The sequence below is a fragment of the Garra rufa genome, chromosome 22 (assembly GCF_049309525.1).
Source record: "Garra rufa chromosome 22, GarRuf1.0, whole genome shotgun sequence".
In the NCBI taxonomy this organism is placed as follows: domain Eukaryota; kingdom Metazoa; phylum Chordata; class Actinopteri; order Cypriniformes; family Cyprinidae; genus Garra; species Garra rufa.
Genome location: NC_133382.1, coordinates 37,698,713 through 37,726,250, shown reverse-complemented (window position 1 = coordinate 37,726,250; position 27,538 = coordinate 37,698,713). Strand labels below are relative to the sequence as shown.

At 29.5% G+C, this 27,538-nt stretch overlaps 1 protein-coding gene across 1 annotated transcript in view; it reads right to left on the bottom strand.

Moving 5' to 3' along the window:
- Window positions 1-27,538, bottom strand: part of LOC141297526 (dedicator of cytokinesis protein 1-like) — a 63,952-nt gene that overhangs the window by 18,406 nt on the left and 18,008 nt on the right. The window contains exons 2-5 of the mRNA XM_073827949.1: window positions 4,767-4,850; window positions 3,219-3,259; window positions 3,057-3,112; window positions 316-412 (exon numbers count right to left, since the gene is read on the bottom strand). Of these exons, the coding sequence (XP_073684050.1) occupies window positions 316-412; window positions 3,057-3,112; window positions 3,219-3,259; window positions 4,767-4,850 (278 nt within the window). The remainder of the gene's footprint in view (window positions 1-315; window positions 413-3,056; window positions 3,113-3,218; window positions 3,260-4,766; window positions 4,851-27,538) is intronic.

Below are 27,538 nucleotides of genomic sequence, written 5' to 3'. Positions count from 1 at the left end.
TCACTAACGACCACTTTTTCTCCAAATAAAAACAATTTTTGACACAAATACACTTTTGCAAATCACAAAATTAGTTATTTATGAAACACTGGAGATTCTGGATGCATGTATAAAAAAAAAAAGTTAAGTAAAAAAGTAGTTAAGTAGTAAAGTAGTAAAGTTAAGTCAAGTCAAGTAAAGTTGATGTGATCATGCTGACATTATCTGCATTCTATTTCGTCCACTTACACCATGCCTTATAACCATGTACTCTTTGGAACAATGCATACTTTAAAGTGTGCAGAGAGTATGCAACTTTTGGGAAACACTACTTACCACATATAGGTCCCTCCATATGGCCGCCCATTCTCGCAGCGTAGTCGTGACCTCATGAACGAGCGGAAGCTCAGTAGGAATCACCGTCTCCTTTTGTCTAAAAGAACAGTGATCGAGCACAAAACAGAAACGGCACAATAAGAGAAGGAGTTTTCCTAGAATACCGCTTGTGTGGGAAAACAATAGGCTGTTTAACTGCAATCTCGTCAGTAATTCCTGCTTACTACAGACTCCTGAGGACCCCGAGTCATTCGGATCCCTTCATGCCAATGAAAACTAATTACCAGCATCAGTCATCAAAAGAGCCGTTATGAAATCCGAGCTGGGCTTTGCTCACGATTCCAATTACTCTCACATACTCACAGCAAACCAACACTCACTCGTGCGTATTATATTACTGAACCATGCTTCAAAATCCATTTCAGACTCTAAAATCTCCCATTAGGCTAGCAATGGGCTGCTGGGGCGCTAACTTGTTTTAGTAGGACGTCTATGGAAAGAATGTTGTTAAACGAGCTCAGTCTGGATTTAGGGAGCGATGCTGATATAATCAGACCAAAAACTGAAGTAACAAGATCTTCAGATGCAGCAAAAACATAGTGAGCTGTCTTGAAAGACGGCATCCTAACCATCATAGAGACTCAAGAAGTTAGATAAGGTCCTAAAATGGTAAGAGGTGACAGAAATAAAGGGGCAACAGGGCATTTATGGATCCTAAATAGAGTAGAAACTGAAAAATAATGCAATGTATCTTTTTTTCTTCGCAAATGAGCACTTTTTCCTTGGCAGATTATCACTAAGAGGTTTTACTTAACCTTCAGAAAATGTCAAGTGCAAATTAAATATTTAAATAAATATTAAACCTCATATCAAGTGAATATTATGACATTAACACCATGGTTTGCATTAATTTTCATTTTTAGCGACATTACGCAAACTAAATAGGCAAAAATATAAACAAAACAAAAAATAATACGAATAATGGTTTTGAACAAAAAAGAAAAAAAAATAATAAAATACAACAAAATAGTACAAATGAAATTAATATAAAAATAATTCATTTATGAATTATGAATGTCAAGACTATATTAAATATTACAGAAATAATCATTTTACATTCATTTAGCATACTACATTATTTTAAAACCATTATTTACATGGATTTGTATTTTTCAGCAACAATAAATAACAAAGGACAAAAAAGTAAATAAAAAAAATCTAAATTAAATTTAAAAAACACAAAGCATAAAGCAAAATAAAAAGAGAAAAAAAATCAAATAAAACAAAGAAATGTCAAGGATAAATAAAATTATATAAATATTTTTTGCAACATTAAATAAATCAATCAATAAATAAGTAAATACAACAAAATAGTAAAAATAAAATAATTTTAAAAAATGAAATATGAGAAGAACTTTTCCTTCAGAAACTGTCAAGGATAAATAAAATATTATAAAAATATTCATTTTATGAGGTTTGCAATTTTTAGCATATTATATCATTTTAAAACCATTATTTGCATGAATTTGTATATTTTAGCAACAATAAATAAAAAAGGAATAAATAAAGAAATCATACTAAATAAAATAAACTAATACTAAATTTAAAAAGATAAATAAAATGCAAAGCAAAATAAAAAAAGAGAAAACAAAATTAAAAGAGAAAAGTAAAAAGAAAAGAAAAGACGCAAAATATTTAAACATTTATAGCAACATTAAACAATAAAAAATTATAAATAAATACAAAAATATAGGTATACAGATAGGAAACAGGATAAATTAAATATTATAAAATTTTAGCATATTATATTATTTTAAAACCATTATTTGAATTTGTATATTTTTTAGCATAAAAAATAGACAAAAAACAAATAAAAATAACTAAAATAAAATAAAATAAAAAACAAAATAACAACAAATAAGTAAAATAAAAATGCAAAGCATAAAGCAAAATAAAAAGGAACCAAATAAAACTAAACTAAACAATAAAATAACTCTGTAAGGTCTTTTCTTGGACCAAATTTAGGTTAGTAGTAATTCGTATTAAAGAAATATATAGGGTTTTTTTTTAATTAAGATAAGTAAAAAATTAATTGAGATATAAATCAAAAAGAGCTTCTAAACTAAGAACTTAGATGAAATGAAATGAAATCTTTACCAACCACTCAGTAAGGTTTTTTCTTGAACCAAATTTGGGTTTGTAGTTATTCAGTTGTTTAGTTTTTTTCAGGAATATAAAGTTATTATTATTATCATTATTATTATTATTATTATTATTATTATTATTATTAATAAAATAAAATCAAAAACAAAAATAAGTAAAATAAGTAAAATAAAAATACAAAGCATAAAGCAAAATAAAAAGAAACCAAAGAAAACTAAACTAAATAAAATAAACAATAAAATAAATATAAGATAATAAACTAACGTCACAATACTCCAAACCTGAACTGCTCTGCACTGGCAATTAATCCATTTTTAATTAGACAAACTAAACTAAACTACATCTAGCTCTAATACTTTTGCACAGTGAGTGAAACATAAGCAGATTTATAGTCAACATTTGTCCCATTGAGTTTGTCACAACAAATCCTGCGATTGCCCTCTCCATGAAGGATTTGCAATCTGGCCGAAACAAGTTAGTTTGGCAAAGAAGCTAATGTCTGCTAAGAAGTTGCTAATACCTTTATTCCATTTTCAGAAAGTGACAAAGTCTCATGAATCTAAATGAACAATACTGACCCGCTGCCCTCAACCGTGGCCTCCTTCAGATGGATGTAACAAGCCGGAAACACTCCCTGCACGTGGAGGAAACAAAGCAAAATTCAGGTCGAGGCTTGCTGAATGATCGCATTAAAGAAGAAAGCTGACTGTACTCTGGAAGCGTTTCACACAGTAACTTACCTTCTTCGATTTTCTCCTCAGCCGATACCCTCGATACCATCCTGAGAAGAGCAAGAAATATCACAGCAGTCAGACGGAAATGCCAACAATTAGATTGCAGAGACGTCCCTATAGCACATCTAGAAAACAATATTCTGAGATTATAAAGGACATGTTTCATCAATCTCCAGGAGATACGAAGTGAGGCGGCGGGCATGTCCGCAAGGTACCAACAAATCATTTAACACTAAAGTGTGTTTTTGAGATCGGCTGAGAACCGAGAGACGAAAGCTCTGATAATGATATATATCTGTGTCCTAAAATGGTCAGAGGTGAATGAGATGAATGGGCAACAGAGAGGACTGAATATAAATTAGGTACTAAAACAGTGTGTGAAACACTTAACAATAATGTAATAAAGAATAGAAGTAGGGTTTTTCTTCCTCACCAAATTATCACCAAGATGTGGTACTTAACCTTCAGAAAATGTCAAGGATAAATTAAATATTTTATGAGCTGGTTTAAGTTTCTATTTATTTTAAATGAGATTTGCGATTTTTGTAACTCTCAAACCAAGATGCATTTAAAAAAATGTGTGATTTTGTCATTTTCAAGGACTAACATTAAATTAACCTCCAAAAACAAAGAGACAAATACACAAAACAAAATAAATTAATATGAATATATTGATATAAAATCAATAATGTAAAATAATAAAATAAAAATTAAATATAAGTAAAATTAAGTAAAATAATAAAATAAAATTAAATAAGATCGAAAGAAAATGAGACAAATCAAATTAAAAATAAAATAAAGAAAATTAAAGAAATTAAATAAGATAACACAAAAATAAAGTAGAAAAGTAAAATAATAAAAAAAATAAAGATTTAAAAAGCTAAAACAAAAAAAAATTAAACAAGATTAAAAGAAAAGGAGAAAATAAAAACTAAATTAAAAGTAAAATAAAATAAAAATAAAGTTAAAGAAAATAAAGTTAAAATTCAGTCAAACTGAAATTATTATAAAAATAAAAAAATATTTAAAAGATCTGTGATTTTGTAATTTTCAAGGTATAACCATGAAGCAAACATCGAAAATAAAGCATAAAATAAACAAGTAAAAATAAAATTGAGTAAAGTAAAAGAAAAAGATCAAACAAATTAAAATGAATGAAATAAAAACATTTAAATAATAAATAAAATAATCAAATAAAGATAAAGATTAAACAAATTAAAATGATTAAACAAATAGTTAAAAATTAAAAAAATAAAATAAAAGTCAAACAATAACATAAGAAAGATCAAACTAATTAGAATGATTTAAAAAATGTATTAAATTACAATATAAAACAATAAATAAAATAAAATAATTGTATTGTTTGTACTGTAGTTATTGATCTCCCCCCCCCCCCCCCCCACTTAATTTAAATTAAACTATTATTGATGAATCAATTTTTCTTAAAATAGCTTTGGTGAAGGCTTAAATGGTTGAGCTCGAATAGTTTTTTCAAAACATTTTGCTGTGTCACATCTAGTTACATAAGAGTCTGTGTCTCTGTGTGTGTTTCACCTTCGTAAGTCTCCAGAATGTGTACAGTGTCTCCGATCTGTAAGGACAGCTCTTCATCACTGCGAGCGTCATAGTTATAGATTGCTGCGGACAGAGAACATAAAACACTGTAGTGAGACACATGGCATCAATTTCTGCTCGCTGTGTGAGAGAGAAAGAGAGTTATAGATGATGCAGCAATGCAATAACTAACCATACAACAAACAACAGCAGCTCCACAATAAACACCAACTAAAATATGACACAAAACATGACCTTGGCAGTAAAAAAAAAAACACCATCTATATTCATCCTAACACTCATTGTGGGTCTGCTTTCCTTTAGGAAGTGTGTGATGCCTTTAGTAAATAGACGGACGCTTCTTGAGTCGAGTTTTAGCGGCATGTTCATCGATGATTCACATCGACCCCGTACGGCCACATGACAACGTAACAAAATAAAATAAGTAAAATAAAGTAAAAATGTAAAATAATAAATGAAAAAGATAAAATAATAAAAGAGTCAAATTAAATAAGATTAAAAAATGTTAAAAGAAATAAAAAGAAATAAAGTCTAAATTAAATTAAATAATATAAAACTAAAATTTGATCAACTAAAATAAAAAAGGATTAAATTTAAAATAAAGCAAATAAATCAAAATAAAGAAAAAATAAAGAAACAATAAATTAAAAAATGATTTTAAAAAAGCTAAAACAAAAACATTAAATAAGATCAAAAGAAAATGAGAAAATATATATATTTGTATATATATTTTAAGTAAAACAAAATAAAACTAAAAAACTAAATAAGTAAAATAAAGTAGAAAAGTAAAATAAAATAAAGTCCAATTAAATAAGATAGTTAAAAGAAAAAAGAAATTAAATAAGATAACAAAAATTAGATCAACTGAAATAAAAATAAGATTAAATTTAAATTAAAGCAAAAAAGTTACGTTGAAGTGTAAAAAAAATTAAAAAGACTAAAAAAGCTAAAACAAAGTTAAATTAAATGAGATCCCATAAAAATTGGAAGACATTTATAAAATAAGTAAAAAAGTAGAAAAGTGAAATGGTAAAATAAAATAAAAAGATAAATAAAAATTCAAGTCAAATTAAATGAGATTGAAAAGTTAAAGAAAAGAAAAGAAAAGAAAAGAAAAGAAAAGAAAAGAAAAGAAAAGAAAAGAAAAGAAAAGAAAAGAAAAAGGAAAAAACTGAAGTAAATTAAATAGGACAAAAAAATTTAATCAACTCAGAAAATATGATTAAATTTAAAATAAAGAAAAAAAGTTAAATTAAAAAAAGATTTTTTAAAAATTAGAAAATAATTTAAAATTTAATTAAAAATAATGAACAAAATAAAAAAAAATAAAAAAAAAAACGTTTAACAATAAACACAAACAACAATATGATCCAAAACATGACTAAATGTTTGTATTTGTAGGCCATTGTGGGCCTGCAAACACTGGCATTTCCTTTAGGAAGTGTGTGACTCCCTCTAGTAAACAGTTGGATGCTCATTGAGTGGAGTTTTAGCACCGTTTCTCTTCGACCCTGAACGGCCACACGACCCCGTGACAGAGAGACAGCAGAGGACGAGATGAGAGCGAGACCTGCGAGGGTTAATTACTGTCTCTATTTATGTCTCTGTCAGACTCTCACCTTCATTCTCACTCATGCTGCTTCTCTCTGCTAACTCACAGTCTCTCAAAGGAGAGAAAGAGTTATTACACAACATTCTGACCGTGGGCCTTTTCACACATAAACACAAAGGAGTCGTTTCTCTCTGTAATCTCTCTCCCGTTGTTTGTTCCTGAGTCCGAAATGAACACCTCTGACTGCAGCAAAACAGGACGAAAACATTTCAATGCATGTCAGTTCAGATGGAGAGTCTGAGAAACGCAATGTATACCTGCAATCACATGCATGCCAATCAATCATTATAGGTTACTAAACTATATAAAAGAAAAAAGCTCTAAAGCACCAGATAAACAAGCAAACAACATGACATTTCAGATCTGACTATATAGCAAAAAGATTCAAAACAAAGAACAATATTACTATAGTATTTAATTCAGCCTTTATTGTTGTGATTTAAAAATAAAACAAAAACAAAGTTAAATTAAATAAGATCAAAAGAAAATGAGAAAATAAAATTAAATATATAAAATAAAAAACACAAAAAAGTCTTTGGGTTAGTAGTAATTCGTATTTAAGAAATATATAGTTTTTTTTATTAAGATAAGAAAAAAAATATTGAAATATAAAGCAAAAAGAGCTTCTAAGTTAATAACTTAGATTTAAAAAAAATAAATTTGAGTTTGTAGTTATCCATGTTTTCAGGAATATAAAGTTAATACTACTATATTATTTATTTACATGTTACATTAGCCTTTATTTTTGTGATTTAAAAATTAAATATAATTAAATTCAAGTAAATTAAAGGTAACAGGTACCAAACCTAAATGTTTTTTGATTTATATTTCTTTATTTTTCTTCACATTTTAGTATGATTGTTAGTTCTTACTTTTTTTATATATTTTTAATATTTTATAATTTTATATTCCATTTTGCAATGATTTATTTGTAAGTTTTAGTCATTTTATTATTATTATTATTATTATTATTATTATTATTATGTTTCTAAATATTATTTCTAATTTCCATTCTACAATACTACAGTTCAAAAGTTTGGGGACAGCATTTTTTTGTTTGTTTGTTTGTTTGGTGTTATTTACATTATATACAAATGAATTCTATTTCAAATAAATGCTGTTCTTTTATAAAGAAAAAAATACATCCATAAAAAATATGAAGCAGCACAATGGTTTTAAAAATTGGTAATAATCAAAAATGTTTCAGCAAATCAGCATATTAGAATGATTTCTGAAGGATCATGTGACACTCAAGAACAAATAAATTACAGTTTACAATATTTTCACATAGAAAACAGTTAATATAAATTGTAATAATATTTATAAATTTTACTGATTTAACTGTATTTTTAATCCAGTAAATACAGCCTTGGTGAGAAGGAAAGTCTTCTTTCAAACATATTCAAAAATCTCAAAATTTAGACCATAATCAGCATTCAACAATCCCACAAACACTTTCAATAAAGCATGCATGAACACACATTGCTCTCCATCTAACAGCATTGTAATTGCTGTATACACATCAAACATCCAGACTCCATGCATAAAGCGACATCCCATCTAAGTCAGACAAACTTGAGAAAGCCATGAGCCAGCAGAGCTTCCGCTCATCTGCACACGCTCCAGACAAGCAGATCCGCACATCAAATCCAATATGCTGCCGTTCAGATAGTCCCACAAGAAGCCAATCCAATTACACAACAAACAATTCATGGAGAGACAGACACTTCCACGTTAGGACAGCAGAGTAATGCCTAGAGAGAATAGGAAGAGGAAATGGTTGAGAATGTCTCCCAAACCGCCACAGATTCAACTCTTATCTTAGTAGGAAGAACATTATAGAAGAGAACTATATACTATAAGAGAACTGAGAACAAAAATGAGAGCCACCTCTGTGTCTGTCTACATAGATAGTAACCTTTTCAGGAATGATCTTTATTCTACTGAGACAGAAATCAATCAATCAATAAAATTCAAAATTAAAGCTATTTATTTTATTTGTAAAGTCAAATATTAACATCCTGATGGTACAAATGAAAACCAAGTCAGCAAAATAAAACTACAAATAAATAAATATAAATATTAAAAGATGAATAATAGAACAATACAAATGCTGATGCTATTGAAAACCAATTGAACAAATTAAATATAACTTTAAATAAATAAAAACATCATAAGACTACTGGAATAACAAAGTGGGCAAATAAAATAAAACAATAAAATCATAATTTTTTAGAAACAGCACCCTGATAATACTGAGATAACCAAGTGTGTAAATAAAATTAAAACTATAAATAGAATAAATAAACAATAGCATCCTGACAAAATAATATAAATATTTATAAAATAAATATAAAACAAAAATTACAAAATGCAATAAATATTACCACCCTGATGCTGCTTGGATAACAATGTGAACAAATATAAAATTCAAATTTAAAAAAATACAATAAAATTAAATATTGAAAAAAATATATATTTTTATAAAATATAATGAATATTACCATCCTGATGCTCCATGAAATAACCAATTGAGCAATAAATAAACAAATAATCCAAACAGTCTTTGCTGAGATAACCTAGTGACAATAAAAACAAAACAAAACAAAATTTAATTTAATTTAATAAAATTTAATATTAAATAAATAAATTTAAATACATCTTTTTTTCTTATATTTATTTATAAAATAAAATGAATATTACAGTCCCGATGCCACTGAAATAACCAATTGAGCACTAAATAAAAAATAAATAATCCATCCCGTCTTTGCTGAGATAACCTAGTGATCATAAAATAAAATAAAATAAAATAAAATAAAATAAAATAAACATTAAGAATGCATGTGATTCATTCAAATCCTGAGACTACTGGAATAACAAACATTTTATAAAATAAAACAAAAATAAATAAATAAATATAATGCATACTACAAAAATAAATAATATCATCCTCATGCTACTGTCTGATAAACAAGCAAGCAAATAAAATAACAAATTGAAAATACAACAAAAAATAAAAATAGTATCCTGACACTATTAAGATAATCAAATCAAATAAAACTATTAATAAAATACATAAAAATCTTAGCATCCTGAACCTATAGTGATAACTATGTGGACATAATATTAAAATATTGATAAATGAAATATGAACAAAAATAAATTAATTAATTGAACCATAACTAATCAATCCCCACTTTGCTGAGATATCCTAGTGAGGAAAAATAAATAAATAAATAAATAAAACATTATGCATGTGATGCTGTCTAAAATAAGGTATACGGTACAATAGGACAGTCATTTCACTGTCAATTGTTTGTAACAGCTTATATGCACATATTATGCATAAAAACACTGTTCAGTTGTGCATCACTGGGTTTTGGATCAGATCTGGAGGAAGAAGCCTAAACAGAGAGAGAAAGAGAGGAAGGGAGACACACAAAGAGGATCAGAGCAGCATGAGATGACCCGTGTGTGAGAGAGACTCTGACAGGAAGTTCAGGCCCCTAGAGGCGCCCATGTCCCCTGAGAGAGAGAGAGAAAGCAGACGCTTCAGTTGCCTCTCTTCCAGCCTGGCTCTGAGTGAATGGAGCCCATTGAGCCGATCACAGACACCAGCTGCATCAGACACTCGCCTGCCCTCCAAACCAGTATCTAAACCACAGACCAGAGATGAAACGCTGGGAAGATTAGAGATCACCATCATAGTGGCCAAAATGATCACTGTTATCAATATCACGGTGCTGTTAAACTGTCGGAAATGATCAAAAAGCACTCATACACATACTCAAGTCATTAAACTAAGTTTTACATAGAAAACCAACAAACAACGATTTAAAATTAGCATCACTATGCACTCTTTCCCTGCATAAACATTTGAAAATGGCATTAAAAATAGAAAAAATTATAAAAAATTTGTTGTGTGCTACATAAAATTAAATAAAACAAAACTACAAATGAAATAAATTTGCATCCTGAGACTCCTGGAATAACAAAGTGGGCAAATAAAAAAATTAAAAATAAAAATAATAATTATAAAAAAATATTTATATAATAGAATTAACTTAAAATTTAAATAAATAAAAAATATCATGACAATATTGAGATAACCATGTGATCAAATAAACTATAAATAAAATGCACAAAAATCCTAAAAATAATATAATTAAATAAGTAAAAAATAAAATAAAATAAAATTAATCCTAGCTTTGATAACCTAGTAAGGAAATACTAAATAAAATAAAATAATAAAATCAATCAGTGTCAGTGTGTGACAGCAGGTGGCACTGTAACTGACCAGTGTTGCCAAGTCCACAGTTTTCCCACAGAATTGAGCTACTTTAGCACTGCTGGTGTGGGTTGTTTTTAAGTCGGCGGGTTAAAGCGCCCCTAATATTGTTAAATGTATCCCTTAAATGTGAATTTTACCACAGAACCCTGCCAAAAAAAAGTGCATTTAACCCCCTGGGTTAAATGTAAATTTTACCAGGAGGACTCCCCCAAAACACAACTGGGCTATTTTTGAGTAGCAATAAGGTGGGTTTTTATATGAAAACCTGGCAAACAACAAATTTAAATCCTTGACATTTTGCATTAGTCTGAACAAAAACAGCAGACAGGCTGAATGGAAATCTAAATCCAATGTCTGACAGCAGGTGGCACAGTAACTCTGACCAGTGTTGCCAAGCCCACAGTTTTCCCACAGAATTGGGCTACTTTTGCTGGTTTGGGTTGTTTTTATGTCTGTGGTTTGAAGCAGCTTTAATAACGACAAAATTTAGCCCCTAAATGTGAATTATACCATGGGAAAAAGTGCAGAAGAATGTGATTTTTACCAGGGGGACTCCTCCGAAATGCGACTGGGCTATTTTTCAGTAGCAGTTGGATGGGTTTTGCTATGAAAACCTGGCAAACAACAAATGAAAACCTGGGAACTCTGACATTTCGCATTAGTCTGCACAAAAACAGCAGACAGGCTGAGTGGAAATGGAAATCCAATGTCTGACAGCAGATGGCACTGTAACTGACCAGTGTTGCCAAGTTCACAGTTTCCCCACAGAAGTAGGCTACTTTAACACTGTTGGAGCGGGTTGTATTTATGTCTGCGGGTTGAAGACATGTTGAATATTGTTCAATTTAGCCCTAAAATGTGAATTTTACCACAGAACCCTGCGGAAAAAAAACATGTACAGTCGTGGCCAAAAGTTTTGAGAATGACAAATATTAGTTTTCACAAAGTTTGCTGCTAAACTGCTTTTAGATCTTTGTTTCAGTTGTTTCTGTGATATACTGAAATATAATTACAAGCACTTCATACGTTTCAAAGGCTTTTATCGACAATTACATGACATTTATGCAAAGAGTCAGTATTTGCAGTGTTGGCCCTTCTTTTTCAGGACCTCTGCAATTGGACTGGGCATGCTCTCAATCAACTTCTGGGCCAAATCCTGACTGATAGCAACCCATTCTTTCATAATCACTTCTTGGAGTTTGTCAGAATTAGTGGGTTTTTGTTTGTCCACCCGCCTCTTGAGGATTGACCACAAGTTTTAAGATTTGGGGAGTTTCCAGGCCATGGACCCAAAAACGTTTTGGTCCCCGAGCCACTTAGTTATCACTTTTGCCTTATGGCACGGTGCTCCATCGTGCTGGAAAATGCAGTGTTCTTCACCAAACTGTTGTTGGATTGTTAGAAGTAGTTGCTGTTGGAGGGTGTTTGTTACCATTCTTTATTCATGGCTTTATTCATATTCTGGACAAGCCTTTTTCCAGATGCCCCAAACAATCGGAAAGAGGCTTCATCGGAGAATATGACTTTGCCCCAGTCCTCAGCAGTCCATTCGCCATACTTATTTTTGGAGAGAAGTGGCTTCTTTGCTGCCCTTCTTGACACCAGGCCATCTTCCAAAAGTCTTGTCCTCACTGTGCGTCAGATGCGCTCACACCTGCCTGCTGCCATTCCTGAGCAAGCTCTGCACTGGTGGCACTCCGATCCCGCAGCCGAATCCTCTTTAGGAGACGATCCTGGCGCTTGCTGGACTTTCTTGGACGCCCTGAAGCCTTCTTAACAATGCAGAGGAAAGTTTTTTTCGGGATTAAGTTAATTTTCATGGCAAAGAAGGACTATGCAATTCATCTTCATAACATTCTGGAGTATATGCTAATTGCTATTATAAAAACGTAAGCAGCAACTTTTCCAATTTCCAATATTTATGTAATTCTCAAAAGTTTTGGCCACGACTGTATTTTACACCCCGGAATGCGATTTTTACCATGACTGGGCTAGTCTGAGTAGTAACTGGGTGGGTTTTGCTATGAAAACCTGGCAACCCTGACTCTGAGGGGTTGCTCCCTGAGGGCTGAAACATGGGCATTTTCGAGAGCGTTATCTCTAAAGTGCTCCATAACGGCAGGGAATGAGATGTGTGCGGTTCTATTGGAGTCAAAAGCGCACAAAAGGAACGATAAAATAATCTCAGATATCTGGCAGTAGGTGATGAGAAGCAACTCCAGTCGGAAAATAACTGGCAATTGCAGGCAGGTTGCATGAGCTGCAATAGCATAGAGGAAATAAAATTAAATAAAATAAAATATGCTACCTTATTATGCAAAGTCCATCCAAAGATTTTTGAATTGCAACAAAAATTGGTCCAATTTTTGCATTAGTCTGAACAAAAACAGCATACATGCTGAATGGAAATGTCAATCCAATGTCTGACAGCAGATGGCGCTGTAACTGACCAGTGTTGCCAAGTCCACAGTCTTCCCACAGAATTGGGCTACTTTAACACCGCTGGTTTGAGTTGTTTATGTTCGTAGGTCGAAGCGACCCTAATATCGTCAAATTTAACCCTTAAATGTGAATTTTACCACGGAACCCTGCCAAAAAAAAGTGCATTTAACCCCCCAGGAATGTGATTTTTACCAGGGGAACTCCCCCGAAACACAGCTGGGCTATTTTTGAGTAGCAATTGGGTGGGTTTTGCTATGAAAACCTGGTAAACAACAAATGAAAACCTGAGAATCCTGACATTTCGCAATAGCCTGAACAAAACCAGTAGACAGGCTGAATGTAAATGTAAAACCAATGTCTGACAGCAGATGGCACTGTAACTGCCCAGTGTTGCCAAGTCCACAGTTTACCCATGGAATTGGGCTACTTCAACACTGTTTGCACCACAGATATAAACAAGTCAAACATCAAATTTAGCCCCTTTTTACCATGACTGGGCTAGCAATTATGTGGGTTTTACTACGAAAACCTGGCAACCCTGACTCTGGCTGAGGGGTTTTTCAAAATGCCACAAATCAAATACTGTTTTAAAGATTGTTAAAATATGAAACACTAATACTAATCGTTGGGACTTTTTCAAAGTGGTAACCGCTTCATCCCTACCCACAAAAGACCTGCAGAACACCTGAGGGCTAAAACATGGGCATTTTCGAGCGCGTTATCTCTAAAGTGCTCCATAACGGCAGGGAATGAGATGTGCGCAGTTCTATTGAAGTCATTGAGTCAAAAGCGCACAAAAGGAATGATAAAATAATCTCAGATATCTGGCCGTAGGTGATGAGGAGCAACTCCAGTCAGAAAATAACCGGCCATTACAGGCAGGTTGCGTGAGTCGCCCATAGCATAGAGAGCAATGCTTGAGCAGAAGACAAAAACACACCTGTATTCTGAGAATAAAGCAGAGGTTGAACAATTTCTAAAAGAACTGATGACAGAATGAAGGTGCTCGAGCAAAACTTTTATCAATTTCAGAGAGTCAGGAAGGTTTTATAACAAAAGAGCGAGTCGACAGCTTGTCTTTGAGGTCTGGAAGCGTAATAAAGGATTTTATTGTCTCACTTAGCCAGACATTTCAGTGTCGCTATAAAGTCTGGTCTATCTTGCAGTTTATTAGCGGTGTTTGGACAAACCCTGAATCTTGGGTATTAAACTTAATCATGTATCTCGTCTCGAGGCGCCTGTGCTACAGACATAAAGGTTTAGTTTACTATTATTTTTTTTTTTAACAATTTAACTTATAGTTTTCACTTGATTGAATCGCAGCACATAAACCTACAAGTGAAGAAGGATCATGGGCCGTATCAAGGGGCTTCTGACTTTTCAAACACCTTAGCAAGATCCTAGCATCATATATTGAATAAAAAAATATAATAAAATAAATTGCAATTAACATAAATATCAAATTTAAAACAAATCAGGGTACTTCAGGTTAACAAAGTGAGCCAATGAAATAAAAAAAATGAAAACTTAATAAAAATCTAAATATAAAATGCAAATATTTAAACATAAAATAAATAAATTCTAAAAAAAATTAAACATCCTGATCCTGAAGTCAAAAAGTGAGACAATAAAAAAATTGAATCAAAATACAAAAAAATAAATATAAACTAAACAATATATGAAATAGTAGCAAATAGTAGGATGCTTATTAGATTTTTTAATTATTTCAACCTAGTTAACTGGTTAATGCTTTAAGTTAGCCAAGTAAGCCAATAAAAAAATAAAATAAAATAAAACAAAATAAAATCTAATAAAATTTAAAAAATAAAATAAAATGTACCCTGGTGCTACCTAGTTAACCAAGTGAGCCAATAAAAATAAAGAAATAATAATAACAAAGAATAAATAAATAAAAAAAAAGTATCATAATACTTTTATTTTATTTCACATTTTTGTATTTTTTTAATGGCTCACTTGGTTAACTTAGTAGCACCAGGATGCTTAAGTCAAACAAGTGAGCCAAATAAAATTAAATAAAAACCTAACATATAAATGTAAAAAATATATATAATGCATCCAAGTTAACCAAGTGAGCCAATAAGAAATATATATATAAAATGAAACTGATCTAGTAAAATAAAAGTGAAATAAAATAAAAAGCATATTGAAGCTACTAAGTTAACCAAGTGACCCAATAAAATAACTAAAAATAACATTAAAATAAGATAAATGCTCATGAGGCCATCTGAACAACACACATAAACAAAAAAAAAAAAAACGTATATTGTAAAAATCTAAATCAAATAAAAAATAAAATGCATCCTGAACAAAAACAAAAAATATAAAATATTTGAATATTAATAAAAAAAATTATTAATTAATTAAAAAACATAAATACAAATAATCATGCACTTTTTATTTGATTGGGTTTTTTTCGTAATTTATTTTATTTTTTCTTATGTTTTATTGGATTTAACATTAGGCCATATGAACAACACAATAGTAGTAAACAAAAAAATATTGTAATATTTTCTAATTTTATATTTTGGCAAGGTTGGCTCAATATCAATTGTACTATAATAACAATAAATTGAATTAACAAACGTAATTCTGCAAACAAAGTGGATACATTTACAAAGATTCAATGCCATAAACGTCACAAAAACTGTCAAACCCAGCTATTACATTTTCCTCAGCAAGTAGCAAGCAAGTTGAGCAACTAGTAGAGACAAAACTTCTGCACACAGACAATCACACGCAAAACACATGAACAACGCTGTCAGTGTGACCACAGTCAACTATATATATAACCTCCATGTTACCATCAAGTCAAAAACTAAACATTTCCACGGGTGTTTCACACGCTAACATGTGTGCACTGGTAACGAAAGCACAAGTCCTGCCCTGTTTTCCAATGGAATGAGGAAAAACACCATGAGCTTCTTTTCCTGATGTTTAATTGGGGTTTGTAGATGAGAGAAAGCGCTCTGATCACACTCATTTAGACTCGGCTGAAACAAAGGAGCCTCCCAATTTAAGAGACAGCCAGAAAGGAGAGTTTCCAGCTCAAAAGAATTACAGATCACACACACGGTCATGTTTGTCCACGCTGGCGCTGAAACTGAGCACCCTGCAATTAACCTGAAATTTAACATGGACGGAAAATATTTCTGCAGATACTGAATACTGCCTACTATTTTTTAAATAACAGACAGTATGCATTAAAATAAACATTTTAAATAGCAAAATGTTGAACTATTAAACTAATAAAAAATAAAATAATAAAATAAAATAAGATGAAATAAAAAGCACAATGATGCTACTAAGTTAAATAAAAATACATCTAAAATAAAATAAAATTAAATAAAAATCTAAAATTAAAAATAAATAAATAAAAAAGCACCCCTGATGCTACTAAGTTAACTAAGAGAGCCAATAAAATAAAACAAAAATACAAACATCTAAAATAAAATACAAATCTAATACAATTAAAAATAAATCAATCAATCAAATAAAAAGCACATTGGTCCTACTAAGTTAACTAAGTGAGCCAATAAAATAAAAATACAAACATATAAAATAAAATAAAATAAAATAAAATAAAATAAAATAAAATAATCTAATACAATTAAAAATATATAAATCAATAAAATAAAAAGCACCCTGGTCCTACTAAGTTAACTAAGTAAGCCAATAAAAAATATAAATAAATAAAAATACAAACATCTAAAATAAAATAAAAATAAATAAATAAATAAATAAATAAATAAATAAATAAATAAATAAATAAATAAAATAAATAAATATAATAATAAAACAAATAAAAATACAAACATCTATTATATAATGTGAAAAAAATAAAATCCACTAAAATAAAATAATTATATGGCCTTATGTGCATATCAGGGCTATTTTAGTTAACCAAAACCATAAAAAAAAAAAATAAAAAAAATAATGAAATTAAAAAATAAACAGTGTGCTCTGGTAGTAAATAGCACATCTTGGCAAAAGTATTAGGTTATTTGAATGCTAAATGCATACAGAAAATGAATGCATATTGCAGAACTAGTATAAATAGTATGGAAATGTGATAGTATGACATGAAACAGAGAGAAAGAAAGAGAGAGACGTGCTTGAGTTATGCTGTAGAAGTGGGGAGCGCGGAAAAGAGGCTGATGAAGAGATGAGATATTATCATGTTGAGACAGTTTTTTCTACTATACAGTTCATAAATTTAGATAACAGGTAGAGACAAGCCTGCTGAAGCAATAGAAAGACAAAAAATATACAACATTAGTGCATCAACAACAACAACAAAAAAAAGACCAAATTCTGTGCAAGTTTGAGGCTAATGGGCACAATTTTAATCATTCCTGCAAGTTCTATGTTCATTATGCTGGAAATTCTCACACAATAATTAGCTATAACATACAGGTGAAAATTAAATTAAATTCAATTCAATCCAATTAAGCCAATAAAATAAATACAAATAATCTAAAAATAAAATAAAGTACCCAGATGCTACTAAGTTAACTAAGCCAATTAAAAAAAGAGAATAGCATAAAATAAAATAAAAAGCACCATGATGCTATTCAGTTAACTGAGTGAGCCACTAAAATAAAATAAAAATACTAACACTTAAAATAAAATAAAAAGCATACACATACTACAAAGTTAACTAAGTGAGCCGATAAAATAATAATACATCTAAAACACAATCAAATTAAATCAAAATCTAATAAAAACAAAAAATAAATTAAAAGCACCCTGATGCTACTAAATTAAGCCAACAAAACAAAAATTAATACCTACACACCATACATCTAATATAAAATAAAAAACTAATATAATAAATGAAAACAAAAAGCACATTTATGCTACTAAGTTAACTAAGTGAGCCAATAAAAAAATAAAATAAAAAATCTAATAAAATTACAAAATAAATAAATAAATAAATAAAATATAAAAAATAAAATAAAAAATATATTAAATAATTTTTTTTTAAATAAGTTAACCAAGTGAGCCAATAAGATAAAAATAAATAAATAAAACATAAAAATACAAACATCATCTAATATAAATTTAAAAAATACACTACAATAAAACAAAATAAAATAAAATAAAATAAAATAAAATAAAATAAAATAAAATAAAATAAAATAAAATAAAATAAAATAAAATAAAATAAAACACTCTGATGCTACTAAGTTAACTAAGAGAGCCAATAAAATAAAAATACAAACATCTAAAATAAAATAAAATAAAATAAATCAAGTAAAATGAAATAAAGTAAAAACAAATTCAGGGCTACCCGTTAAATTAAGATAAATTAAAAGTACCTGTGGCTTCAACTAATTACCCAACTCACAACAAAAAAAAAATTACGACTCAAAGTTTCACAAAGAAATGACATTTCTTGCATTGTATTAATCAATCAAAACTGACTTAATCACACATTTGCATTGATTTCCTATATATTTAACAACATAACAATTTTAATAAAATAAAAAAGTAAAATAAAGTAAAATAAAATAAATAAAAAGCACCCAAACGCTACAAAACTAAGCAAGCCAATAAAATTAATTAAATAAATAAATAAAAACACAATAAAATAAAATAAAAAAAAGCATTCTGATGCTACCAAGTTAACCAAGTAAGCCAATAAAAAAAATAATGAATAAAAAAAATAAATAAATAAAAAATAAAAAGAATCCTGATGCTTAAGTTAACTAAGTGGGCCAATACAATAAAATAAAAATATAATAAAATAAACAAAAACACAAAATAAAAAACTAAAAAGAACCCTGATGCTTTTTAAGTCAAAGTAAAGCAATAAAATAAAATAAAATTTCCTGTGCATTTTGATACAAATATACACTGACATTTGTCTGTCACAAGGACAACTCACCAAGTAAATAAATCAGCCAGTATGGTGCATCCATTTTCAGACATGCATTTCAAGCACTCTTATTGCTTTGCGTGTTCAGTCTTGTAGGATGAAATATCTGCTCTTTCATAATAATTCAACAAATTCAATAAAACGTTTCAAGCAGCTTTCAACATCTTCTGATCAGCAAAACAAACCGTCTGCCTTCTTACACAACAGCATTAACATTTATCAACAAACCAACTTCAACTGTTTATGAACTTTCTGCTTGCATAACACTTGTCCATATGTCCATGATCATCTAAAAACACTCTCGCCTTCATAGCACACTAATTACAACCCAAACATGCTTCTGAAGATCTGTGTTAGACTCTCCACATTAATCAAACAGGAGGACAATAGTGAAAGGAGGCAAACTTGCACTAATTATCTTGTTTGTGCTGCTGAAAGCTGCCCGAAAACTCGACCCAGAGCCTGTTTCTGTCATGTCCAATCTGTAGCGGGTCAGATGCGTGCCGTTCATCATCATTATGATCACAGCGGTGGGTCAGCGTCCGTGATGCCAACGCACCTAGAGTCCCCCTGCCTAATTGCTTGGTTTTAATTGGCCGAGTACACTTGAATTTCTGCAGGCCCCAAATTTAATAATGGGAAAGTAATTGCTCCAGACCGTTTGGAGAATTAGCATAATTAACTCAAGGATAGTAGAACACGTGTAGGAAATTTAGTGAAGCAAGCATAGATGTGTGAAGATATTTATAGTGATAATCAATTATTATTCTAGATTACAGTAAAATGATCATCAAATTAAAATGTTATACATATAACGTAAACATTGCAGTACACTCATATTTGCTGGAAAAATCAACCAATTTTAATAAAAAAAAAACAGTATGCAATATTTTTTTAATTGATCCAATGAAAGTTAATTGACTGATTTAAAGAAAATAAATTATTTTTTAAAATCTGTATTAAAATTAAATAAAATTACTAGATTAATATAATTCAGATAAAACATTAAATTATATGTAACGATTAAATAATTATTCGAATAAATTAAAAATTAATTTATTTAGATTAATTAAAATCATGAATACACATTTAACTTAATAAAATAAAATAATAAAAAAATAATCCTGATGCTACCAAGTTAACCAAGTCTATTTAAATAGATTTAACAACATAACAATTTTAATAAAATAAAAAATAAAGTAAAATAAAATAAATAAAAAGCACCCAGATGCTACAAAACTAAGCAAGCCAATAAAATTAAATAAAAACACAATAAAATAAAATAAGCATTCTGATGCTACCAAGTTAACCAAGTAAGCCAATAAAAAAAATAATGAATAAAAAATAAATAAATAAATAAATAAATAAAAAATAAAAAGATTCCTGATGCTTAAGTTAACTAAGTGGGCCAATACAATAAAATAAAAATAAAAATAAAATAATAATAATAATAATAATAATAATAATAATAATAATAATAATAATAAACAAAATAAAATAAAAATGCACTGAGATACTACGGAGTTAACTGAGCCGATAAAATAAAATTACAAACATCTAATATAAAATAAATATCGAATAAAATAAAAATAAAAAAATAAAAAGCATCCAGATGTTGCAAAGTCAACTAAGTGAGTCAATAAAATAAACAAAAACACAAAATAAAAAACTAAAAAGAACCCTGATGCTTTTTAAGTCAACAAAGTAAAGTAATAAAATAAAATAACTAAACTAAAATAAAAATAAAATAAAAATCATCTAGCATCTGGCCTGCTGTCACCAAATTGTTCATACAGAACGCTGCTGCCAGGATTCTGACTAGAACCAAAAAATCAGAGCATATTACACCAGTCCTCAGGTCCTTACACTGGCTTCCAGTTATGTTTAGGATAGATTTTAAAGTACTTTTACTTGTTTATAAAGCACTCAATGGCCTAGGACCTACATACATTGCAGATATGCTCACTGAATATAAACCTAACAGACAACTCAGATCACTAGGATCAAGTCAGTTAGTAATATCAAGGGTTCACACAAAACAAGGGGAATCCGCTTTTAGCTATTATGCCGCCCGCAGTTGGACCCAGCTTCCAGAAGAGATCAGATGTGCTAATTCATTAGCCACATTTAAATGCAGACTCAAAACTCATCTGTTCAGTTGTGCATTTTTTGAATGAGCACTGTGCTACGTCCGAACAGTTTGCATTATTTTATGCATAATCATTTTACTGTATTAATTAATTTGAAATCATCTTCTTTTCTTTTTTTAAATCATCTTAAATGTTCTTAATTTTGTTTTTTATTGTTGTGATTATTATTTTAAATTATGCTATTGTGATTTTAATTCCTTTTTATGTACAGCACTTTGAATTACCATTGTGTATGAAATGTGCTATATAAATAAACTTGCCTTGCCTTGCCTAGATGCTACGAAGTTACGAAGTCGAATAAAATAACTTTAAAAATAATAATAATAATAATAATAATAATAATAATAAATACTTTTAAAATGAACTAAAAATTAATTGAAATATGTGAATTTGAATAATAAATTGAATACAACTACAATTTGAAAATTTGATCTAAATTAGTACAAATAATTTAAATAAATACATAAATGTGGATGTGTGCTACATACAACAATGTAGACATTTTTTAGCTGGATTTCCAACAAAAAGTAGTTGTGAAATGACTTGTATCATGAATTGTCTCATACCACCCACTGCTAAAACAACATGAAAAGAGACTAAGGACATGAAGAGGGGCCGAATCAAATTGTGCAATTGAAACAAGTGTGAAAACACCCTTAAATCACAGTCAACAAGGAGAAAACATCCATTATCTCAAAACACCATTTGCCATTCTCATCGATTCCTTCAGAAGTGGAGACGCGCAATTAGCCGCATATTTATACCATGCTTCACGTATCAGACGTGCGCCTATGGATGGTGTCGTGGTGCGCAGGTTTCGTTGTGGGCCGAGGAAAATGAGATGAGGTGAGGAGGTGAGAAACAGCAGGAATCTGCCTGAATGAGAGGGTCAGCGCTACTGAGGCACAGAGGATTGTGGGTATAATGTAGAGGGGGCCAGACAGCAGCAAACGCCCACGCTAATAACACCACCAGAGACAACGCTGCTTCCTCACAGCTCAATGTTTGCTGAGCAAAATGATAGGTTTCATTATTGCGTATCGAAAAACGGGTTCAAAATGTGCGACTGTAAACAGACTCACTTAATTAGCAGCGTTTGCTAAGGTGAGCAGCACTTATACAAAAAAAACACTGTAAAAAAAAAGTGAACAGTTGAATCAACTTTAAAAAAATTACTTCAGTTGGTAACACTTTTTAGGTTTTCTCAACTTATTACGTTCTATCAACTTAATTTTCCTAGGTCAATCACACTTACATAAGTTAAATTCAATCCTAATGAACATCTGCCACTTTTGTTCATGCATCAACTCAAACATCTTTACAAAAACATAAAGAATAGAAACAATTAATGGAATCACGATGCAGTAGAAAAATCAACTAAATTAAACTGAAAACAAATTGAAATGGTCACATTTAAATGAAAAGAAACATTAATAAAATATTAAAATAAACATTTAAATATATGCAAATAATTGCATATAAATAGTTGTTTTTTCAGCATGTTTTGTTTATTTGTACTAACTTTTTTATAAACCATTTAGGTTAATTAAAAACTGAATACAATTTAGAAATTTTTTAGAAAACACTTCTTTAGAATTGTAAAAATATTTCAATTTTACAGTTTTTACTGTATATTTAATTAAATACAGCCTTGGTGAGCGGAAGAAATATTACACTATCAATGAAAATCAGCGTTGAATCACAGGAATAAATTAATCTTTAAAATATATTCACATAGGAAACACTTCTTTAGAATTGCAAAAAATATTTCACAATTTTAACTATATATTTAATCAAGTAAATACAGCCTTGGTGAGCAGAAGAAATCAATACACTATTAAGTCTGGTAAATCCACTTATTGTCATTGTATATTAAATTGTGTGGCTGTTGGAATAAAAAAAGGTTAATCCAAGGTCCACACATGTAAAAAAAGAAAAAAACTATGCAAATCGAATAAAAAAAAAAACTATTGATAAGAAGTAATCCATGCTCTCCTGCCTGCAGTCTCTCCAGAATATCCCGCATTAATGAGACGGGAGCGAAACACGGATGAAACTAATTAACCTTGTCTTTTTATAGCGGCGTCTGTAAATGGCACACGGGAAAAAACCCCGGTGGAGAGCGAGTGACCAGATCAACCTCCTCACAGCATCACCTCACAGAGTCTCTTAAACTCTCTTAATGGACTGATGCGATTTTGGCCCCTGGATCTCAGTGAAGGAGTAAAGTAGAATTCAAAAGAAAGGATGAGGAGAGATACAAGAGGCTGGATTAACGCTGGACATGCTTATCATCTCAGCCAATCAAAAGCATTTTTAATGAGCTCAGGGAACTCTGGGAAATAATGAGCTCCATTGTCATTTGGTAAATAAACGAGCAGTGTTTTACACATCACTGCTTTACAAAACATTAGCTATTCTTTTTTATAATAAATAAACATAAATGTACTATTATTACTTATTTAGTCTTTTTATACTCCCAAGACAAACACTATATGAATCTTGAAATAATGCAGCAACTTATAAACCTAAAGTGCAATCTTAATATACTACATTTAGAATCCCTATAATACCAGCAAAGTACCGACTGACAATTGACTGTGTGTGAATAAAATAAAATAACATTAAATAAAAATGTAAGAATTAAAATTAAAAATAAAAACAAAAAAAGTAAAAGAAACACATAAAAAGAAAATACTGTAATAAAAGTAAAAATGTAAAAAAGTAAAACATTTTTTTAAATGTAAAAAAGTTTAAAAACAGAAATAAAAAAATAAATGTAAAAAAGTTCAAATTTAAAAATGTAAACGTATAAGTAGATTTCTTTTTATCTACAAAAGTACAATTTTTACCCAATTCAAAATAAAAAAACTAAAACAAAAATAATGTAAAAAAAGAAATATAAAAAGTAAACATTTAAAAAAATTAATGTAAAAATTATTTAAAAAAGTAAAATAAATGCCAAATAAACAACAAATTAAGCAAAAACAAATAAATGAAAATATTTATTTTTCTAATGCAATGTAATAAAGTAAAATAAAATTTAAATAAAAACATTAAATAAAAAAAATGTAAAAAAGTATTTTTAAAATTCAAACGTAAAAATAAAAAAAATGATTTATAAATAAAGTAAAAAAAATTGCAAAAAAAGTAAAAAATAATAATTACATTAAAAATGTACAAAAAAAAAAAGTAAAATAAATGTCAAAAAACAGCATGAAACTAATAATAATTAAAATATTTATTTTTGTAATACATGTATTACAATTACATGTAATACATATTCCACATAAAGCACTAAAACTGTATACTTCATTAACAAACCACAATGAAAAATATTCTAAAGGAAAGCTTTTGACTGGATCATAAAAACCAGGCCATGATGATATTACTGATCTACTTTAACAATTTTAAAACAATAATACGGTCAAGCAAACAGAGTAAAAAAGTAAATTCAGAGACTGTTTTCAGAGATAGTTGTCAAATCTTTAATAAAAAGCTGAAGTCATAGAACACACAAAATCCCAAACAACAGGACAAAAGCAGCAGCGGCAACAAAAGCTCGAGGCCAAAAACTTCTTAAAAGCCCTCAGACATTTTCAAGAGACACTTTAAAAGCCAAAGGACAACAAAGAAAGAGGCAAACTGAAAATCCCAAGCCAAACACTTACAAGTACAATCCCTAATCAATATTTCACATATAATGAGATGGTCTAAACAGCAGTTTTGTGTGAGCTGCAGCTCTATTGTGCTCACAGTGAGGTAAAGCACACATTTTGATGATTCGCTCAAAGCCCTGAGTCATCAGCTATTGTTGTTCAGCTCACAACAACGTGTTCGGTTTAGGCCTGCACACAATAAAACTACGACAGAATCAATCCAGCTGCTCATTTTTAAAGTACAGTCACCTAAAAAAGATGTTTCAAACCAATAGTGACCACAACATTTTTTGCTTTTATTAAATTTTTATTATTACTTTTTACATATTTATTTTACATTTTAATTTTTTTTTACATTTTTAAATTTGCACTTTTTTACATTTTTTTTTTTTTACTTTTTACATTTTTACTTTTTAAAAATGTTTAAATCATTACTTTTTCTACATTTTTAATTTAACAATTTCAAGTGTCATTTTGTCAGTTTTTAATTATTTATACATTTTTAATAAATATTTTACAAATAAACAAAATAATAAAATTAAAAAATAAAACAAGAAATTTGTAAAAAACAAAACCAAATAAAATGTACAAATAATAAACAAAATAAATGACTAAACATAAAATAAAATAATTTATTAGGTTAAGTAACAATCAACACAGAAAGAAAGAACGAAAGAAAGAACGAAAGAAAGAACGAACGAAAGAACGAACGAAAGAACGAACGAACGAACGAACGAAAGAACGAACAAATATAATTTACAAATTAATAAATATTTTACAAAAACAGCAAATAAATAAAAGAAAGAAAAAGAAACAAAGAAATTTACAAATGTTTAAAAAAGATTACAAAATGTACAAATAATAAACAAATAAACAAAAATTACTAAATAAAATAAAATAATTTAATAAGTTAAGAAACAATCAATTAAGAAAGAAAGAGATTTACAAATTTGTAAAAAAAAATACAAAATGTACAAATAATAAACAAAATAAATTACTAAATATAAAATAAAATTATTTAGTAAGTAAATCAATTAAGAAAAAGAAAGAAAGAACGAAAGAAAGAACGAAAGAAAGAAAGAAAGAAAGAAAGAAAGAAAGAAAGAAAGAAAGAAAGAAAGAAAGAAAGAAAGAAAGAAAGAAAGAAAGAACAAATTAAATTTACACATTTTAGATAAATATTTTACAAATAAACAAAACAAAAAGAAATTTACAAATGTGTAAAAAATTTACAAATAAACAAATTAAATGACTATATATAAAATAAAATAATTTAATAAGTTAAGTAACAAGAAAGAACGAAAGAAAAAGAAAGAACTGAAAGAACTGAAAGAACTGAAAGAACTGAAAGAAAGAAAGAAAGAACGAAAGAAAGAAAGAACGAAAGAAAGAAAGAAAGACAATACATTTAATAAAAATAAACATTATATAAACAAGCAAGCAAACAAATTAATACAAAATAATTTAATCCATTCAAATAAAATAAGTAAACAAGTAAAAACATGTAATAGGTAAGTCCTCCTCAAAATAAAGCTGGTTTGTCAGTGTATCATATGTTAATCAGGATGACGTGTGTAGGAACAATAGCTCTGTTGGTCAGCTAGTAAAAGACGTCACACAGGTCTGCTCCATCCACACACACAATAGACCGATTCACGAAACACCCGACAGGACGAGCCTCAAACCAACCACACAAAACACACACTCACTCAACAAACCTCACTAACACAGCACCATAGCTCTCTGTCTCTCACAGGTACAGCGGCGCCGTAAGCAAAGGACGGGACGCTTCCGGAGCCCCGAGAGGAGTCATTAATCTCTGTCAGTCCAGAAGACGCGAGCACACTGGATTTTTAAAGGAGTGTCATTGATGACATTTACTAGCATGTCGCTGTGTGACAGGCCCAAAGCTGGAGCGTGTTTGATAGAGGACGCTATCAGGGGTCTCACGGGGGACTCATTGTTTAGCCAGTGAAACATTAGTTCAGAATAACAAAAGCAGAGAGATGATTATACATTCAAAATGACCCGCCAAGTCGTCTCAGGCAGAGAATAGTCATTTGCTTACTCTCATGTTGTTACAAACCCATAGGACTTAGGGTTGTCACGATACCATAAAAATCACTTATCATACTTATCATATCTACAAAATGAATCTAAATTTTATAAATGAAAATGAAAACAGACACGATTTTTTCTCTGAATGCATGTTGAATGAATGACGGGCTATTGTTATGCATGAAATCATGTAAACCAAACTCATCTGAGCACTGCACAGAAGTTGCATGGAGTGACATTTAGATGTGGTATTTATACATGTACACTGTACTTATAATTGCATAAGTAATGTTATAAGATTAATGTTTTAAATACAAAACTCTGAATATAGAAAAATGTTGGAAAAGAATGTAATATGATGGGCAACTTAAAAACCCGCCAGCAGGTGGCAGCAGAGATCATGATTAAATCACTGAGTCCTTCAAACAATTCTTTCAAAACGGCCGAATCATTCAGGAGCGAATCAAATGACTGTTTTTATGAATGGCATAGTGAATCAGTGATTCGCCCAAACCAGCGCGGATTTGAACACAGAAACGAAACAAAAAAGTCTTGCTCGTGTCATATTGCTGAACTGCAGGAGCATTTTTGCTCGCATATCTTGAAATTTCTAAGTTAGCAGCTTCTATATTAAAACGTA